Source organism: Lasiodiplodia theobromae (genome assembly GCF_012971845.1).
Source record: "Lasiodiplodia theobromae strain AM2As chromosome Unknown scaffold_7, whole genome shotgun sequence".
Lineage (NCBI taxonomy): Eukaryota > Fungi > Ascomycota > Dothideomycetes > Botryosphaeriales > Botryosphaeriaceae > Lasiodiplodia > Lasiodiplodia theobromae.
The window spans coordinates 1-19,923 of NW_023336563.1; the positions used below are offsets into that span (position 1 = coordinate 1).

General features: G+C 54.6%; 6 protein-coding genes across 6 annotated transcripts; 3 read left to right on the plus strand and 3 right to left on the minus strand.

Moving 5' to 3' along the window:
- LTHEOB_2670 (NADH-cytochrome b5 reductase) lies at window positions 1-1,851 on the minus strand (the record flags this gene model as incomplete). The annotated part of the gene is made up of 5 exons (XM_035511508.1): window positions 178-397; window positions 598-722; window positions 1,099-1,136; window positions 1,394-1,778; window positions 1,833-1,851. Coding segments are annotated over 5 exons (787 nt in total), but the record flags the coding sequence as incomplete, so codon positions are not given.
- A 1,972-nt stretch (window positions 1,852-3,823) lies between these two features.
- LTHEOB_2671 (Exosome complex exonuclease Rrp4) lies at window positions 3,824-4,952 on the minus strand (the record flags this gene model as incomplete). Its single annotated transcript, XM_035511509.1, has 2 exons — window positions 3,824-4,676; window positions 4,753-4,952. The coding sequence occupies 2 exons, from the start codon at window positions 4,950-4,952 to the stop codon at window positions 3,824-3,826; spliced, it is 1,053 nt and encodes a 350-aa protein (XP_035363397.1).
- Window positions 4,953-5,436: 484 nt separating this feature from the next.
- On the plus strand, window positions 5,437-6,936 carry LTHEOB_2672 (Phospholipase D/Transphosphatidylase; the record flags this gene model as incomplete). Its single annotated transcript, XM_035511510.1, has 1 exon — window positions 5,437-6,936. The coding sequence occupies one exon, from the start codon at window positions 5,437-5,439 to the stop codon at window positions 6,934-6,936; it is 1,500 nt and encodes a 499-aa protein (XP_035363398.1).
- A 654-nt stretch (window positions 6,937-7,590) lies between these two features.
- LTHEOB_2673 (tRNA/rRNA methyltransferase SpoU) lies at window positions 7,591-9,043 on the minus strand (the record flags this gene model as incomplete). The annotated part of the gene is made up of 3 exons (XM_035511511.1): window positions 7,591-8,442; window positions 8,495-8,634; window positions 8,905-9,043. The coding sequence occupies 3 exons, from the start codon at window positions 9,041-9,043 to the stop codon at window positions 7,591-7,593; spliced, it is 1,131 nt and encodes a 376-aa protein (XP_035363399.1).
- A 631-nt stretch (window positions 9,044-9,674) lies between these two features.
- LTHEOB_2674 (Chromatin remodeling complex subunit) lies at window positions 9,675-15,141 on the plus strand (the record flags this gene model as incomplete). Its single annotated transcript, XM_035511512.1, has 4 exons — window positions 9,675-9,926; window positions 10,139-13,723; window positions 13,771-14,035; window positions 14,396-15,141. 4 exons carry the CDS (start codon window positions 9,675-9,677, stop codon window positions 15,139-15,141), a joined length of 4,848 nt encoding a protein of 1,615 aa, XP_035363400.1.
- Window positions 15,142-16,116: 975 nt separating this feature from the next.
- On the plus strand, window positions 16,117-17,485 carry LTHEOB_2675 (Cytochrome p450 oxidoreductase; the record flags this gene model as incomplete). Its single annotated transcript, XM_035511513.1, has 3 exons — window positions 16,117-16,940; window positions 16,996-17,221; window positions 17,282-17,485. The coding sequence occupies 3 exons, from the start codon at window positions 16,117-16,119 to the stop codon at window positions 17,483-17,485; spliced, it is 1,254 nt and encodes a 417-aa protein (XP_035363401.1).
- Window positions 17,486-19,923: the final 2,438 nt, after the last annotated feature.

Below are 19,923 nucleotides of genomic sequence, written 5' to 3' on the forward strand. Positions count from 1 at the left end.
GGGGGGGGGGGGGGGGGGGGGGGGGGGGGGGGGGGGGGGGGGGGGGGGGGGGGGTGGGGGGGGGGGGGGGGGGGGGGGGGGGGGGGGGGGGGGCGGGAAGTGGTTGGGTAGGCGGAGGGCGGGCGGCCCCGGGGTGGGGCGGAGTTTCTTTTCTTGGGGGCCGGAAATGAGACTCACAGGTCAATGGCAGGCCGGAGAGGTCGTCGGGGTTCGGAAAGGCGAAGCGCAGGCGCTTGGTGTTGTGGTTGACTTGCTCGACGCTGTCGAGGCGCAGGTATTGCGGGTTGAAGCCGCCAAAAACGGTAGGAGGTTTGGGCTTGGCGTATGCGTAGACGAGGCCGGCGCCGACGCCGACGGCGGCGACGGCGCCCAGGTTTGCTCGTAGAGGGCGGAGGAGCTGAGCCATATTTTTTTTTTTTCCAATTCGCAAAAGGTTCAAATTCCGAAAATGGTCGGTTAGGGCTGGAATTGAGCGGGTCTGGGGTATCACAAATGCTTGAATTTCTTGGAAAAGAAAGAAAGAAAAGCGGGTGGGGGTTATTTATGTGCTTTGCAGCTGAGCTGCGTCAGCACGGCAGGGTCCTCGTAGGTTCGTACCAGGTCGGGAGTGGCTTGTTGTTCGTTTGCGGCGTCCAGTCGGGATCGGCCGAGGAGGCCTGAGTTCGCTCCCGAGACGCCGACCTCCCCGCGTCCGACCCCACGTGTGGAGCTGAAAAGGATCGCTGCGAGCTGAGGTCAGGGCATAATCAGCTTATCTGGCTGCATATGATGACTTGATGCCAAGGCTGGAAGTCGATACCGCTTCCTCCCCGCAGACGGCAAGCACGTCCGGTCCGCAGCGTTGGCGACAGGTTTAGTGCAGGAACAATTGGCATCGCACATCGCGGTCCGCCGCGTCCCGGACCATCACGTTGCCTACTCGCAACCAGCACCAAGTTGAGGGAAGATCCTTCCCATTGTACAGGCTTTGCTGTTCCATGCGGGGCCGCCGTTCGGCTTCCCGGTGTTACTGTGAGCGCGAGACGGGGCTCGGCTTATGTAACACCCGGTGCTCGGTGCCAGCGCCCCGAGCCTGCCAATCAGAGCGATCGTTCATACGGGCCGCACCGCGAGGCTTCCGAGCAAAGAAGAGCTGCCTATAGTCTAAAGTTTAGTTAAACTCTGATACGCTGTCCATACGAAATCAGTCCGGTCGGGATTGCAGCAAATGACGTGCACTTAAAGCACATGAGATATGTGAGCAATGGTATCCAAACAATAGCTTCAGCTACCCGAACTTTTCGTGATAATATCAAGCGAACCAACCTCAACAACTTTCAAACTCCATCTTGAATTCTCTTCGTCACGCACGATCAACGTGCCGTGACCTCACCCCGCCCAAGCTCCGACACACCTTATCTCCTCCCCGAGCGGCATCCTCTCCAGCTCAAGCCGTAGCTTCATCGCCTTCTTCTTCGCCGTTGTAGCGGTGTTCGAGATGAAATCGGAACGGGAGTCGAAGTCCGCAGTGGATGCAGATACCCGCAGACTGCTGCCGGAATTACGCGGGACGTGAGGTTGCCCCTGCCCGAGGGGCCACGAGTTTCGGCGGGCGGTAGAACGTGCGTCGTCAATCGTCGGAGTGGCCATTGTGCCAGCCGGCTGGCTTGAGCTTCGGATGAGGACGAGGAAGTAGGCACCGTCGAAAGAGCAGTCGCTACGGAGGTAGCACTCCAGCGGGCTTTCGTCTCTGAGGATGGTGGCGCCGAGACTCGGTCCGTTGTAAGGAGACGTTGGATCTGGAGGCTGTTAGCGGAGCATGAGACAGACTACTTGGGGCGCCTTGAACATACCGGTAGAGTCACTCTCCATGTCTGAGATTGTGGTTCAAATGAAAGAGTTGAGATGTGGCGGCTGACATTGCGCCAGCTGAAGACTTCCTCTGGGATATTTTAAGGCGCTTGGCCAAACCGTTGAGGGCGTCGCGGCTATGGGCCATGCCGAGGATGCCCAATGAGAGAACCGTACTGCTGCTGAGATGATAGCTCGCTGCCCCTGGTGTTGATTTTTCTTTTTCCCGACCGGCGCCGATGCGCTGGCTGCTGAGTACTTCGCCGTGGCTTGGTGTTGTAGTCATTGAATGTAGCACAACCGTAGCCGGGGAACCAGGGCAAACCATCCGGTTGGACGGAGCCATCTGCCAGGCACGCGATGAACGCTTGGTCGTGGCACAGGAAGTCTTTTCGGGGTCCCAGCAAGGAGCTGTGGCGACGACGAGGCAGGCTGAAGTACCCAATTCGGATCAGGCGCCACCAGGCAAACGAGCGTATGGCTCACCGCAGCGCCAAGGATTCAGGCCGACAGTGCGAGGGGTACGCAGATCGAGAGCCATCAGACCGCGAGGACGGAAATTCACCGAGATGCGAAAAAGGAACGTATAATGATGAACCAGATCTGCATTTGCTTCTGCAAGCCTGCGGCGGTAACGACTCCTACTGCGCCCGCGGAGCGAGGGGAGCCTGCTGTGCAACCTTGTCAGGCTCCCGGGGAACGCGGGAGCAAGAGGCTCTCCGGATGAGCCCAACTGTGCCAGGGGGGTTCGTTTAGGGCCATCGCCCTTGCCCACGTGGTGTAGGACGTACAGGAGTTCGGTAGCTCCAGATTGACAGGGTGTAGGCCAATGGGAAGTGCGGCCGCTCCCACCCCCGAGATACGTCAGATCGGGCCAGGAGCCTTGCCGCCGCGGCGGTTGCGAACGCTGTTGTCTCCGATGATGCAGCAAACTTGGCATTCTGCAGGAGATCAGCTGCCGGATGCTTCATCCGCCACCAACCCGAGGGTCCGGAGTACTGCAACTGCTCCGACTGGTGCAGCAGGATCGGATGCCGACATTTTGAAGAATACGTTGAAAGGTGTCAGCGGAAGAGGGTGGATAATTGCACCGATGAACTCCAACTCGAACCCGGTACGATGTTAAGAGATCCGATTTCGTGCCTGTTACCACATCGGCGGGCCATGGAGTGGAGAGAGATCGTCAGATGAAGTCACAGATCGGCGGTTTTCGCAAGAGGCTGCAAGAGTGTCAAGAAATAGCACCTAGCTACATTCTGCGACAATGCTGACCACTTAAAACTCGCGCGGGTCGCGGCCCGCCTTGGCTCGACCACGGGGTTGGAAAGCATAGTTAGACATGCGCAATTGTTCAGACCCCACCTCGGTTCTGACTCCGGCTGCTTTTGTGTATCCATGTGGGCTGCAAGCTTGCTGCTCCAGCGCGGCTAACACTGGTTGGTCGTTATCCCTGCTCGAGGCTGCAACGACGTTCATTTCGCCTGCAGAAGGTGTGTTCCCCTGTTTCTTAAAAACGATAACGGACTGAAACATAGGAACACATTTGCGGGGCAACTCGGGACGGGATCGATTGCCCCAAAAAATAAAAAAGGATCTAACATGGAAGATATGTCCCCGATGATACGTCCTCTGAGCATTAGCTCGGGGGCAGAAAAGAACTTCAGGAAAAAATAAGCGAAAATATGGATGGAGCTTAGCAGTTGTGTCGCATAAGACAAGGTCAAACCAGACGATTGGAGTACTTTCTTTCGTGCAAGATTTGTTGCGGATCCAGATTGTTACGTGTACGGTAGAGTTTTCAAGATGCCGCGTAGGACCATGAGCATTGCATGAAACACATCACCTCGCCGACCGGTGTAATTATCGCTGTAGTTCCACTGTGCATGAAATTTGAGGCCGGCAAAACTCTTTTTTGTTGATTGAGAGCAGGGGTATACCTCTCTTACCTGCAGCTCTTACTGACTCAATTCCTTGAACTTGTTCCTCAACAGCGTCAAGCGTTGCTGAGGGCGATCTCCACCACTCTCCTTCCGCGTTCGCCTCCAAGGTAATCTGCTCCTTGTTTGCCGTCACCGGCTTCCTCGAACTCGAGCTCCAGGGCGGCCTCGTAACCCTTCACAACCGTGTCTTCATCGACGCGTACGCCCGATTCAACCAGTGCTCGTATCACTCCGGCGACACGGGCAATCTCTCTTCTTGTCTCCACCGCGATATCATCGTTCTGGCTGGAGTAGACTTCCTTCGACACGCTCTCCTCTATACGGGTGATGCTGACGTCCTTGCCCGCATTCGGAGGCTCCACGTGCTTTGAAATCCAAATATAGCCATTGACACCCAGAATAATGTCAATCTCCCCACCACGACTTGTGCTTAGCGTGAAAACCTGGCGCCTTGACCGAGCTACGCCACCTTGTCTACCACCACCACCGCCCGTACCGGATACAGACAAGAAGTATCCGTTGCGCAGCTTTCCGTACTTCAAGCTTCTTGTGTGTAGCGACGCTGCTCCGTCCTGGTGAATGGTCTGAACCTCCGCTACAAGCAGGTCTCCCTCCGTAAAGAAAGTCCTGATGTTCAACTCGTCTACAGCCGTCCTCTTGCGCAGGATACCACCGGGCAGGTTGATAGCAGACAGAGGCAGACCTGCAAGCTGCGGGGCCGAAATATCGACACGCCAACGCCTGGACTGAACCTCAACAATGCGACCAATGACGAGGTCGCCGATTTCTGGTATGTAGCGCGCGCGGAGGGGAGTGATAGAGAGGAGCTTGTTCGTCTTGAGGACCGTGCCAGCGACCGTGGATATGATCTCAGTGCTGCCGTCAGGGACGTAGGTACCGTGACCTCTGTGGCAGTGCCGTTAGCATGTGCGCAAAAATAAGTGCATGGGGACGCTTGTGCGCCCACCAATTTTAGGCATACCGCATCCACTGAGGATCATCCGTTACCGTCTCTCCGGGGGTGACAATGCTCTTGTGCGAAGTGCGGGCCCGCTTTGAGGCGCGGGTCGCGCCCTCCATGTCGACGTCACCATCGGAGTCGAAGGCCTCGTTCTCCTCGTCAGACTCGGGTCGTGCGTACACGGGCGCCGCTGCGGTTGGAGGAAGGATCGTGATTGGCATGTTTTGGGCGGGGCGCAGCGGTGTGTGCGGGTGGGGGCTGGCAGGTAGAAAGTTGCGGATAGCAGCTCTGGTGTTGCTGGAATTCTTGAGTTCGCCCGCAGTTTAACCGAGAAAGCCTGCAGCTGCGCGTTGAGACAAACGGGAATGGCGACGCGGCAAGTCGCGTCATAGGCTGTCTCATCTTACTTACCTCCAGCTCTCCGCCCGCCTCCTGTTCGCTCGCTCTCTCCAGGCAGCACCATTTCTCGTGGCGAACACTACGCAAGCTCCCCAGGATCTGCGCAACACTGACCGCTGCGAGATGCTCTAGCTGGTCGGCGCTATTTTTGGTACTAAGGATCCGTTCCATGGGCGCAGCCCGCCCACTTCCTTCGTATCCAGAAGTGGCTATGTTGATGCTTCATATATGCCAGGCCCTCAACTCTAGCTAAACAGCCATCCTTCTCCACACCCACGTTCGCTACCATTCACTCGCTTTTTCGTCATGGACGACGACAGCTTGCAGACGCTCACGCGGCCTGACGATGCGACCCCGTCGGCCGCAAACGAGCGCAACAACTTCACTGACCTTGTCGCTGACTGGTCGCATTCGCTTTCCGAAAGCACCGCTTCAAACACCAACGACGATCCGAACTATTTCGCCAACGACTCCAAAAGCCTCGTGACCTCGTCACACGTGCACTCATTCCAGGTCGGCACCGGCGACAGCATTTTCGCTGAAACCTTGACACGCATTGAGAATGCCCAGTCCGAAGTCCTCTTCGTCACCTGCTTCTGGGCCCGTTCGCCCTCCTTGGAGAAGCTGTCTAAGTCGCTAAAGATCCTATCGCGCAAGTCTCACCACGCTAGAGATTCTGGCGCCCCCAAGATTCGCGTTCGCATCGGCTTCTCTTCTCGCTCGCTGTTCCAGAAGCTCCTGCAGACTGGGTCTCTCGATGGGTATGTCTATCCGCCGTCGGAATGGGTATCGAAGCTCGGGCTGCCTCCACCGGAGGAGCTTTCCGGCTTAGACCTGGAGATCAAGAGCGTCTTTGTCAGGCCCTTCAGCGTCATGCACCCCAAATTTGTCTGCGTCGACCGCCAGCTGGTCTTCCTTCCGAGCTGCAATGTCAGCTGGGAGGAATGGTTCGAAGGCTGCCTCTCGCTGTCTGGTCCAGTCGTCAACAACTTCATCAAGTTCTGGCACGAGTTTTGGGGTCGGGGCAGCGGGGAGCTTCCTCCGCTTCCGCCTATCCAGACTAAGGAGGATCCTGTCACCACCCTTAACCGCCGTCTGAGCGTTGTCCAAGAGCTTCCCTCCTGGCTCTCATACCTGAACAGCACCATTGGCGACACCATACCCACAGTCTTTCTGCCTTCACCGCACCACGTCAACCCGCAGTTCCGTCCCATCCCATGCCTCAGCGCACCCAAGCCGCCGCCCACCCCCTTGAACCTTTTCCTCCTGAAACTCTTCGAAAGAGCAAAGTTCTCCATCTACATCCAAACCCCGAACCTGACCTGCCCCTGGGTCTTCAACGCCCTCCTGGGCGCCCTCGCCCGCGGCGTCGACGTCGACATCGTCACCAGCGAGCGCCTCATGATCCTGGAACAGCTCGGCACCGCCGGCACGACGACGTCAATGCAAGTCAAGAAGCTTGTCCGCAAGTACCGCAAGCTCCCGATCGAGACGCCCATCTACGACACGGAGCGCGATCCGCCGGGCCACCCGGATATCCGCGGCCGCCTGCACATCGAATACTACGAGCCCCGCAAGGACGCCGAGAAGCAGGAGCAGGAGCCCGTCCAGTCGCACCTGAAGCTCACCATCGTCGACGAGGAGTTCGTCGTGCTCGGCAGCGGCAACATGGACAGGGCCAGCTGGTACACGTCGCAGGAGCTCGGCGTCGCGTTTTGGTCGACCGACTTGGCGGCCGAGGTGTTTGCGCTCGTGCGGAGGAACTTGCAGGGGAGGCTGAAACTGCACTTTCCAAAGACGGAATGAACGAACTTTGATGCGATCCGACCATTTGCATAGCGATGGCGTTTTTTTCCTTTTTTTTGTACTCCTTACCCAACACCGAAGCAACGACGACGACCCGAATACAGACGAGTAATGGTAATATGGTGCTATTGCGCCGAAACGACGGAATTGGCTGGATGGTGGCGTTCATATGCACGGCACGTGCTCTCTGGGCTCTATTGTTTTAACGTTGAGCACGGATATTTGCTGCTCTTATTGTACGGGTTCTATTATCAGGCATGGTTTGATTTTGAGGCCGGGCAGCATCGAGTCCATCTCTTTGATCTGCATGCTCTCCCATGTCATCTATATTGTATTCAGGGATATGGCCTGATTTCGTGAACGAATTAATATCAAAGAGTAGTGCACTGAAGTTCTCAATGGTCCAGATTTTTTTACAGTTCTACAGATGTACAATACATACTGAAGTACAAGCTCGATTGGCTTGGTGCTGCAACACTGATGATGAGGAGTTGATGCGGCCATTGGGAGATGGATGCATGACATCTGGAGGCAAAGGCATCCAGGCGAGAGCTTTAACTACGCCGATTTGATTGCTTGCGACCTCGTATCAGTCACGAGCTCCCTCTACAAAGTGCCGTCTAATTTCTCTTTCCATAATCCCGCCCACATCTTCTAGAACAACAGCTCATCATTCTTCACCTGGTCATCGAGATCCTCCGGCTTCTGCAATCTCTGCGCCACCAGGAACTCCTTCTTCAAGATGTCCTGCACATCAGTCGCCAACTTCGTCGGCTTCCGCACCATCTCGAGCATGATCAAGGCGGCGGCCACGCTAACGTTAAGGCTGTCGACGCCGACCTCGAGGCCGCGGGTGCCGCGGATGCCGACGAGGTAGTTGGCCTTCGCGCGGATGCTCTGGCGGAAGCCGGCGCTCTCGCCGCCAAGCATGAGGATGGTGGGGTGGGAGATGAGTGGGGCGTGGCTGTGGGGCAGAACGTGCACGTTATTAGGGCGCGTGTAGGTGACAAGCGGCGACGTGTTGTCGGGGTCGAGCGCACGCCGGTAGTGGTCGGATGTGACGTTGAAGTTGTCGGTGGGCGGCGGCGGCGCGTCGGCGGCGTAGACGCGCCACCCGTTGATCGTGCTGCGCGTCAGGAAGGCCAGCGGGTTGCTGACGGTGAAGAGTGGCATCGCTTCGGCGGCGCCCGAGGATGCTTTGATGGCGACGGCGTCGAGCGGGGCGGTGGCGCGCTTCGTCACGGCCACGGCGTCGACGCCAAGGTAGTACGCGGACCGGATGATGGCGCCTAGGTTGCCCTGGTCGACGATGCCGTCAAGGAAGAGGACGAAGGGGTACCGCCACCCGTGACTGTTGTAGGGGAGGCGATTTTTGGTGCCGTTGATCCTGGCTTCCTCGCGGCGTTGAGGTTCGAGGTCGAAGTCAAACCAAGGACGGGTTCGATTAGAAGGCCGTAAGTTCTTTACGGGAAGGGCGGGGAGGGGTGATGCTTCGAGAACTACGCCCTGTTGACATGTTAGTAGGTCTTTCGTTGGTCTTGAGGGCACATCAAAGTACGTTGTGAGGTCTGCCGTCGCTCATTTTGTCCATGACAGGCAAGAAGCCGTCTTCCACCATCTTGACCTCAAGTTTAGGAATCTTCGCCGCCAGATCATCCAGTGTCTCCGGGACGGCTTCTTTCTTCGATATCCTCGCATCTGTTGTATTGTTTCGTTCCGGTCTGAGAGCCCCCGCTCGTCGAATAGCCCGTTCATGGATATATAATTTGTAGTATTTCCTCCTTTTGGCTATGAGAGCTGCTCGCACGGCGGAGACTCCGTATATGAATTGGGACGCAGCCGTCGTGTATGGCACAGATATTGGGCCTTTCTCGTTTCGAACTTTTTCGACTCGACTCTCTGTCTGGGGCTCTTTTGCAAATGTCAGTAAATACTAAAATGTGCAGGACGCCTAAAGACCGTACCAACCTGAATATCCGCGCGTCTGTTGCTCATCTAGCTTTATTGTCTCTTCAAGATCTGCTTCACGATCGTAGACGCTGCGCATCTTAAGAGCGTCCCTCCTTTCCCGCTGCCTTTCCGCTTTCAATTCCTTGTTATGTTTCATATCATATGCGGCAAGTTCCTGACGGAACAGTGGGCGCCTTTTGTTCCCAGGATAGCGGCGCTCAGCGGCAGATGTGTCGCGCAAACCGCGGGCGATTGCGGAATTTGTCGAAATTGCGCGGCAACATTGCGACGTTGGGAGACATTGAAGGACCTCGCGCGACCTGGCCTGACAGGTTCGGAAGGCAGGCGAGAGCATTGCGCATGGAGTGCAAGCGCTTCGTGCAGCGTGCGAAAAGTGACGAGCGAGCGACTGCAGGTGTCGGAGAAAATGTAGCGGGCGATGATGCAGCTGCGGCGATCTGCCGACCTCATAGTAGCTCGCTCTCGTGAAAGTCGTGGCCGCGACGCGTCTTCCTACTCCGCGTTAATTGCACGTCTAACCATAACCTTTCGCTGCCCGAGTTCACCCACCACCCAAACACCAATTGAGAAGCCGATCGCGACAGGCCCCTTTACCACTCGAAGCGCACCCTCTCCATGCCAGCCACTCCGGGCACCCGCAGTTAGCTCGCCCTATCGCTACGAGTCTCGTTCCGCCGCCCGTTCCTCCGGTCACGTCAAGAACATCTTCCAAGCAGTCATTGAAGCGCACGAACACTGCGCAATCTCGATGCCTATAGCAATCCGCCATGTCGGATGATTCGGAGGTGGAGGTTGTGTCCGTTGCGGACCCATCCTCTCCACCAAGATCGCGAAGCGCATCTGCGAGCACACCAGCGCCCAAAGCATACACGCTTCGAGTCGTACCGTCGCCGATATCCGATGCGGATGGATATGAGTACGTGGAGGATTCATACGAGGTCTACAAAGTGTTAAAAGAGCATGAGGATGTGGACTCGCTCGAGTACACGGTAATGTTCATGGACACACATACAGAGAGGGTGAGTGGGTTCATCAAGTGTTTGCCCATTGAAAATAAGGGCACGTGGCAGGGCCATTTTTGGGTCTATCATCTGCTCCTGCATAATTTGCCGCGCTCGACTTCAATTGCTGCTGCACTTGCCTTACAAGTCTATATCCTATTTGCTGAACACCAATCTTCACTCCTCTCCTCCACTTCCTCTTCTTCTCACCTACTGACCATCTACCTCAGATAACGTTTGAGCGACTCTTAGAACTGGACAACGGCCCCACAGCTCTTGAACGCTTCCAGGAACATCCAGATCCATCAACTTCAGAGGACGAGTTGACAAGCGACATGAGACTGAGGTTGACAATTGACCGCGAAGATGTCGAAGCCAGTGTCACCACAAGTCGGAGCGGACGACGCGGAAAGAGGGGTATGAGGTTCAGCAAGCCCCTCCGCCGGACCAGCCGCAGAAACAGTGCAATTACCTTGGCTTCCAGCGACGACGATGACGAGGATGAGGACGAGACGGAGGAGGATAGCGACGACAGTGGTCCGAGGCGGAGCAGGCGCACCCGTCAGATGCCAAAGCGAGCCTCTCGCCCCGCAACCCGGCTCACTCGACGAGCGTACCGGCAGCAAGAGTCGGAAGATGAAAGCGACGAGGATGATTCCGACTCGGACCCATATGCGCTCATACAGTCAGACATTCTACCGCGCCGCAAGAGAAAGCGTGGTTCAGGTGCGGAACTCTCGTCCAAGATACCTCGTACCGGGACCCGCCGTTCAGATCGAGCTACCCGCCATCAAGACAACATGGAAGAGGTAGCCATTGACCTGGAGCTGTTCCGCGCCGATGAACCCAAACGTCCGGCTCCGCCGAAGGCAACTGGTGCGCGTGAGGTATTCCAAGAACTTCCCCGCAATGATCCCTTCCGCAATTGGCACATCCAGCAGTGCGATACTTGCGGCGATGGCACCACCGTTGGACCTCTTATCTACTGCCAGGGCTGCGTACTGGCATACCACAAGGGCTGCCTCGGTCATCGTACCGGCCGCGAGCATCTGGTAACAAAGGTTTCTGATGACAACTTCGTCCTCCAATGCCGTCGTTGCATCAACGCTCACCACAGGAAGGACATGCTCGCCCCCGACCTAGGTAGGTGTCAAGTCTGCAAAGAGACGGGCAAATCTTGCACCGCTTTCCGCCAGCGTAAGACGGCTATGCAAGAACAACGCGAGCGCGAGGAGAACGATGGAGAAGATCCAATCACCGACGTGGGCCCGAATCTTATCAACAACCGGTTCAACATCCTCTTCCGCTGCTCATCTTGCTGGCGTGGGTTTCACTTCTATCATCTCCCGCCCAAATCACCTCATCACATGGATATCGAGGAAGATGAGGAAGAAACTGCCGAGCGTAGGTTCGCTGAGTATTCACAGGCCTGGCAATGCAAGGAATGCTCGGATATGCCGGCAAAGGTCTCCGGATTGATTGCCTGGAAGCCGGTTGACGAAGAAAACTACATTGCCGGCACATCCTGTGAGAATGCGCATGAGGATGACAAGGCGTATCTTGTCAAGTGGGACAAACTGTCCTACTTCCGTGCATCTTGGATGCCAGGAGCTTGGACCTGGGGAGTGACCAACGTCACCATGCGCAAAGCGTTCTTTAAGAAGGACACCGGCCCTAAGATGAGGACGGAGGACGCAATCCCCGAAGAATACCTCCGGATCGATATTGTCTTGGACGTCAAATACACTAGCATCGTCGAGATTCTTAGCGAGGAAATCGACAAGGCACGTATCAAAGAGGTTGACCAAGCTCTCATCAAATATAAGGGCCTCGGGTACGAAGACGCCGTCTGGGAGAAAGTGCCTGTTCCTGAAGATGGTGACCGCTGGACCGATTTTGTCACAGCGTATAACGACTGGGTGCTCGGTCGCTACACCAACGCTCCAAAGAAAGGTCCTCTGCAAGTTCGCCTCGAGAAGGCTCGTTCCCAGCCATTTACCAAGCTTGAGAAGTCGAAGCAGCCCGATATCCTCCAGTCGGGTATGGAACTAATGAAGTACCAAATTGATGGTCTCAACTGGCTTTATTATCAGTGGTACTCCAAGAAGAACGGCATCCTCGCTGATGAGATGGGTTTGGGTAAGACCATCCAAGTCATCGCCTTCTTGGCCACTTTGATCCAGGATCACAGCTGTTTCCCATTCCTGGTTGTGGTTCCGAACTCAACTTGCGCGAACTGGAGACGAGAAATCAAGCACTGGGCCCCTTCACTCCGTGTTGTTACGTATTTCGGTTCATCTCAAGCGCGGAACATGGCGTACCAGTATGAGATGTTTCCAGAGGGCAAGAAGAGTCTTTGTTGCCACATCGTTGTGACCTCCTACGATGCTGCTGCCGACGACAGTTGTCGGAAGTTCCTCAAGAGCGTCAATTGGGCCGGCCTCATCGTTGACGAGGGCCAGCGCCTGAAGAACGACAACAGCATACTCTACAACGCCTTAAATGCTCTTAAGATTCCTTTCCGTCTTCTACTTACCGGTACCCCTCTACAAAATAATGCCCGTGAGCTCTTCAACCTGCTACAATTCCTTGACGACGATATCGACGCCGCTGGACTTGAGGAAGAGTATGAGGAAATGACGAAAGAAAAGATCATAAAGCTTCACGACCTAATTCGCCCATACATCCTCCGCCGTACGAAGGCGCAGGTGCTTACCTTCTTACCTCCGATGGCCCAAATCATCGTGCCTCTTTCAATGAGCGTCCTTCAAAAGAAGCTTTACAAGTCAATCCTGGCGAAGAACCCAGAGCTTCTTAAGGCTCTTTTCTCTACAGATCGCCAACTCAAGCCCAACGAGAGGTCTAATCTCAGCAATATCCTGATGCAGCTACGAAAGTGCCTCTGTCACCCGTTCATCTACAGCCAGGAGATTGAAGAGAGGACCGACGTTGCTGCAATTTCGCACCGGAACTTAGTCGAAGCATCAGCAAAGCTCCATTTCCTTGAACTGATGCTGCCTAAGCTCAAAGAGCGGGGACACCGCGTCTTGATTTTCAGTCAGTTCCTCGACATGCTCGACATTATTGAAGATTTCTTGGATGGTTTGGAAATGGGCTACCGCCGACTTGACGGCACTATCGGCTCTCTGGAGAAGCAGAAGCGCATTGACGAGTTCAACGCTCCTGATTCGCCTTTGTTCGCATTCCTGCTGTCTACCCGCGCCGGAGGTGTTGGTATCAACTTGGCGACTGCCGACACAGTTATCATCTTGGACCCTGACTTCAACCCTCATCAGGATATTCAAGCTCTTTCCCGTGCCCATCGAATCGGCCAAAAGAAGAAGGTCCTGTGCTTCCAGCTTATGACTCGCTCCAGCGCAGAGGAAAAGATTGTCCAGATTGGACGCAAGAAGATGGCTTTGGATCACGTCGTGGTGGAGTCATTGGATGATGAGGACATCGAGGATAAGGACGTCGAGTCTGTCCTTCGACACGGTGCTGCCGAACTGTTCTCCGACAATGACAACCATGACATCAAGTATGACCACAATTCCATTGAACAGCTCTTGGATCGTAGTCAAATCGAGGATACCAAGACCGGTACGGACGCTTCAGCAGAGACGCAATTCAGCTTTGCTCGTGTTTGGGCCAACGATGCCGGTTCTCTGGAGGATACGCTTCCTACAGGCGACGAACAGGAAGCCCCGCCTGACCCGTCGGTTTGGGATAAAATTCTTCAGGAACGTGAAAAGGCAGCTGCGGCGGAGGCTGCGGCGAAGGCACAGGCGCTCGGGCGCGGAAAACGTGCTCGTGGTGTAAGTATTCCTTTCCCCATTTGCTGATTCATACTGACGCTTTCCAGCTCGTCGACTACAACGATCGCCAAGACGGTGCTGATGCCGCTGAAGGCTCCCCTGCCAAACCTCGCAGCCGTCCTCGACGTCACGGAGATAGCGACAGCGACACAGACTTCCAAGCTGACGGGAGCGACGATGAAGAAAGTCTTGCCCCAGATGACCAGGTTGACGTTGGCGAGCTTGCACCAGCTCCTGATGGCAAGGCCTCGGGCCTGGCTGTAGCCGGCCCAGCGTCCCAAAGGCAACGCAAGCCACGCGCCGGCCCCACTGGTGAGTCTAATAGTGCCTTTTCGTGTGCTTTCAACAAAGCCATGGCTGCTGCTCGTGATCGGGTCAGAATGCGTGGCGTGGCCTTGACGCCGCAGCTCCACCAGAAACTTGAGGCTGCGATTCGCGAAGCACTTGCTGAGAAAAGGGCCTCGGCATTAAACACCTCAACCACAAAGCAGAGGGCTTCCCCTCGCACGCAGACGCCTACCCGAAAAAATCGATCAAGAGACTAGTCATTTGCTTCATGCCCGCAATGCCCTCTTCCCCACTTGTACCACCAATAACCCAACGAGCACGGCTGCGCTTTTTTTTTTTTTTCAGTCCTTCTTTCTAACTAGCCAATCTTCTTTTTCCTTGCAGTCTCAAAGTTCCAACGCGTCCCCGAACCGCAATTCCCGCCGGGCTACCCTTCGGACCTGCCGGTGCCGGCTGGCCACGTGCGGCGCTGCCCGGCCTGCACCCGCACCCACCTCGTCGGCGCCTGCCCGCTCAAGCTCACGGGCGTCGAGCACTGCAACCTGTGCGGCCTCGCGCACTTCGGCGCCGGCCGCGCCTGCCCGCACATCGGCTCCGAGACGCAGGTCCGCGAGATGCTGCAGGCCCTCAAGCACAGCGCCGAACCCCGCCACCTCGTCGAGCTCGCCGTCAAGTACCTGCGCGGCGTCAAGGGCAATCTCGTCCAGAAGAAGAAGCAGCAGGCGGAGATGGAGCGGAGGGGGGCGGGACTGCCCGCGCTGCAGGCGGCGCAGTATGCGGCGCAGGTGCATAGGGAGCAGCTTGCGTTTCAGCAGCAGCAACAACAGGGTCAGCAGAGGCAGGGAGAAGGCAGTGGTGGTGGTGGTGCGCAGCAGCATCAGCAGCAGCGCCACGTCTTGCCGAGTCATCCAGCGTCGATGAATGTCGTCCCTGTGAGGTCGAACGCACAGCCGCCGCCGCCGGTGCAGGTTCTGCGAAGTAATGGGTATGCTAGTCCAGCAACTTCGATTGGTAGTGGTGCGGGTCCTAGTGCCGGAGGACATGACGATGCTGAGGTTGCGGCGGCGTTGAGCGGGTACTTGGCGCGGGCGCAGCAGGCGCGGGCGGGCGGTGCTGGTCCGAGTGCTTGATGGGTTTCTGGGTGGCTCTCTTTTTTCTTACTTTCTTGCTTACCTACTTTTTTTGCTTTGGGACTGGGTGCCATGGCGTTTGCTGGGGATTTGCGATATCCGAGCATGCGCGTTCGGGCGTTGGCGTTTGAAAAAAAAAAAGACTGGGAGGCATACTACGAGTGGGCATTTTGGCTTAGCTTTTACTCCCGGACGAAAAGTTGGTTAGAGGGATTGCTTGCTTGATTCGGTTGCTGGAGCTTTCGCTTAGAGGTGAAGGGCTCATAGATTACTGGGAGGCTTCGCGGCCGATGGGAACCTTCAGGTACTATCAAATAGCGGTCATTTCGTGGGGCTGGAGACGTACAGGTTGGTGGAGGTGTAGTAGAATCTCCAGACAGGACTTTGAACAATGAAATATTGCTAAGCTACCGCCACATCCCGTCATGCTCGTAGAGTGCTGAGTCTCTATTGGCCCTCCGAAGTCGTGTCTCCTTAGACGTTGCACGCTTCTTACGTAAATAGAATGTGCTGTCATCCGCAGAACATGAGAGATCAAATCTTGTGCGAATCACTGAGGGGCCGAGAATCGAAGGCAACTATTATTTTCCAAGTCTGGAAGCTGATAACTGCGGATAGAGTTTCCTGATTGGGTTTGGAGAGCTTGTTAAGCTTCATACAATATCTCCGAGGAGCATGAGGTCGAATGTTGATACTTTTGCTTTCAGTTGCCGGCAAACGAACATTAAGGTGGGGTGGACTGAAGTCAAGCGGAGATGCGGAGACAGAGTGGAGACGAATAGATAAAGTGAGTGATATGAATGATCCACAACACCCCACGATACAACTGCAACCCCACCCTTGATAACGGAACTTATCACTGGACCTTATAACCAAGATTCTCAATGAAGAAGCTTATTGTACACCATCACCCTTTCGATCAAGTGCTTCTCCGAACTCGGAAGTTCCCAACTTGGCGCACCGCCCCGAACCCAAATGTGGCGCCTCTTCAACTACTGGTCGTCGACCAGTGACCAGCAAAACACCAAAACCCCACCACCACCATCCCGCGGCCTGCCCGCATCCTGGTACCGCTCCGACAGCCTGCACCAACTCGAGCGCCGCGCCATCTTCTCGCGCAAATGGATCCTCCTCACGCACTCGATCCGCCTCAAGCAGGCCGGTGACTTCGTCTCTTTCACCTACGCCGGCTTCGCGTTCTTCGTCGTGCGCGACCGCGACGGCAACGTCAACGGCTTCCACAACGTGTGCCGCCACCGCGCGTACCCGATCGTGCAGAGCGGCGCGGCGGGCACGGCGCGCGTGCTGAGCTGCAAGTACCACGGCTGGTCGTACGGGCTGCGCGGGAACTTGGCGAAGGCGCCGCGGTTCGATACGGTGCCCGGGTTTGACAAGAGTCAGCATGGATTGCTGCCGATTCATGTCCATGTTGATAAGGTCGGGTTCGTGTGGGTGAATCTGCAGGCGGGCGAGCCGGATGTGAAGTGGGATGAGGAGTTCAGGGGTGCGGATGAGAAGCCGATTTTGAAGGAGTTTGATTTTGAGGACGAGTTCAAGTTCGATCACGTGTGGGATATGGAGCTCGATGCGAATTGGAAAGGGTTGGTTGAGAATTACAACGAGTGCTACCACTGTCCGACGTCGCATCCGCTCATTGCGGGGGTGTCGGATGTGAGCAAGTACCGCGTCGAGCCGGCGAGGGGGTGTCTGGAGCACACGATTATCAACAAGAATATGGAGGATAATCGGTTTCGGAGGTCGATCACTTTCTTCCCTCCTTGCACGTCGGTGACTGTTACGTAAGTTCTATTTCCATGCAGTGGAGGCCTGAGAGTTGCTAATGGTACTTTGCAGGGAGCACTTCTTTTACATACAGCGGATGATACCAGTTACAGCCACAACAAGTAGGATCGAAAATGAAGTGTACCGCCATAAGAATGCAACCGACAAGGAATTCAACGACTTGTGTGAATTCTACAAACAAGTTTTGGAAGAAGACAAAGAACTCTGCATTGGTGCGCAACGGAACTTGAACTCGGGAGTTTACACAAATGGAGAATTTCATCCGGACAAGGAAAAGGTAAGAAGCGATGTCTTTGAAATTTTGATTCCCGGCTGACACTACTATTCTTGAAATTAGGGTCCACTCCATTTTCAAGATTCTGTAAGAAGGGAGCTGATGGAACATCGGAGAAAAGAGGAACAGCAGGGTGGTGTAGAGATCTGGCCTGCAACACCCAAGGTTGTCGGCCAGATGAAGACGTGTAAGCTAGAGGAAGAAGAGGCATTTTGCTCAAAGTTGGAGGCGGAAAGTTGCGTAGCACGGTCGGAGTTGGCCTGGTAGATTTAATGCAGCCAAAAAGAAAAAGAAAAGAAAAGCACGTCATGTTATGGAACTTCGGGAATGGGATCTTTTTCCGCTTATTATCTTCGGTATATGCGGCCCAGCTTCTCGACCTGCCAGGCTCTTCGCCGAAGGTTGAGTGGCCATTACTGGGGCCCATCTAAGAGAAATCGCAGGTAAGATTTACAAAGGACAATTACAAAAGCTTAGTTCTCTAGTTTTTCTGAAGCATTAGTGGTCTTTAATTTCCCATAAGAAGAAACAAACACTTGTTGTACATTTTCTAGGCGCACCGTAGAGATTCGGACTCTACACGGTTCTTACGGAAGCTCAGTTATCTATGGACCCACAACAGTATTAGAAATCGAGGAATATAATCGGATACGGCTTCGTTAAAAGATATAGTAGTAACACGTGATGCTCCATTCTTCACGTGACTTCATCACGACGAATATGAGGACATTTATGGCAGATTCAGACGACAAAAATCGGTTGCTATCACTGTCCCTATTTCACAATTCTTGCATCAAATATCTAACAAGCCTAAGATCTGCCCCAATGTAGCCACATGTCTAATTTCACGTGGCGAGTTGCAAGGATTCAACTGCCCCTCATTTGTGTAACCTCAACACCATAACGTAATCTATCTTCCCCTGAACTGACAGAGCCCTTAAAAACATAGATATGTCGCAGCAGTGCGGGGTCTGTCATAATCTCGATCCACCTATGAGCTTCGAACGCGAAGTGATAGAGTTGCGACTTCTAATGAACACAGTTGATGGGAATTGCCAGATATGCGATCTCTTACGTCACACGATAGAAGCGCAGTCTTGGGACGAGTTCTTGCATGGCTGTCTGTTCTACAATCGGCCTAAAGCGGGCTCTCCATTTTTATTGGATATTCCAGCCCTCGGGATGTCTTTTTGCATCTACAGTGCCTCAGGTATACTCGATCTTCCCTCAAATCAAAACATCGCAGTTTAACTTCATACAGAAGCCACTTCTCGGATTTTATCTATACCCACTACGAGAGCTCTGAATAATGCGCTCGAAATGAATGATCACGAATACTCGTTCAATTTCATTCGAGGTTGCCTTGCGGACTGCACTGCTCGAGTAAACGGGCATGAGAGCTGTGAAAGCCACAGCCAATCACCGTTGCCTCGCCGCTTGCTTTACTTTGGGTCGTCTAACTTCAAGCTCATTGAAACTCAAGGAGAACTTGGAAGCTACGTTGCACTTTCTTATTGTTGGGGCGGGGAATCTGAAAACAATCTCAGAACGCTGTCTTGCAACTTGGAACAAATGAAGACAGGTATTTCCTGGGAGGACCTTCCTCCAGTTTTCAAGAATGCCGTGACGGTTTCGCAAAATTTGGGCATTGAGATGGTCTGGATTGATGCGCTATGTATAGTGCAGGACGATGTCAGAGGTAAGGGCCTGACCTAACTCTCGATGTCCTAGTCGAATGGGTTTTATTCCTGTATGGAAGCTGACTGAACAGACTGGGAGATAGAATCCTCGAAAATGGCGCAATACTATTCAGGGGCCTACTTCACCATCGCTGCGGACTCTTCCGAGAACCCTTCTGTTCCTTTTCTGGGTCGATCATACCCAATCTACCAGCCCATCAGAAACAGCATGGACCCCTATACCATCTTTTGCGAAAGAATTCCAACTTGGTTGGATGTATTCAGCAAAGGTTTGAATGCCTTGCGACGACGTGGATGGGCCTTTCAAGAATCGGCGTTGTCGAAACGGTCCCTTCATTATTCAGCGTGTGGTCTGGTGTGGGAATGCCAGTCAACAATGATTCCGCAGCATGAAATTAAAAATTCACAAGTGCAGACCGGAGCCTACAGCGGACCTGCGCCAAAATTTAATCGACTTCTCAGCCTAATCTATGGCACCGAACGACACGAACGCGATCCCGCCGCATGGTCCAAATCATTGATCATCCAATGGATGGACTTAGTGAGAGATTATTCTTCGAGAAGCCTCACTCGTGATAAAGACAAGCTTCCAGCACTCAGTGGGATCGCCAGCGCAGTGTCCCAAGCTACTGGCTGGACCTACCTTGCTGGACATTGGGAAAATGTCCTTCAAATATCCCTTTGTTGGTCCGTAAGAAAAGGATTCGCGGCGCCCATGTCAGGTAGCGAAGGGTCACCGAGTTGGTCATGGGCGTCTCTTAGCGGAGAGGTCGGGCCTGATAGCCCCGACTTGGATGTTGATACTGGTTCTGATCATAGAGAATGGAATGCTAGAGCTCTGAGCAGTGCGTGTGCAGCGGCCGGGCTCAATCCATTCGGCCAAACAAAAGGCGGGTACGTCACTCTTGTAGGATATATCACTGTTGCTCGCTTGCGGTTCATAGCTTCTGAGTCCGGATATCTCTTGCAGCCAATGGCGCATCGTCCTGTTCACCTCATTTTCCC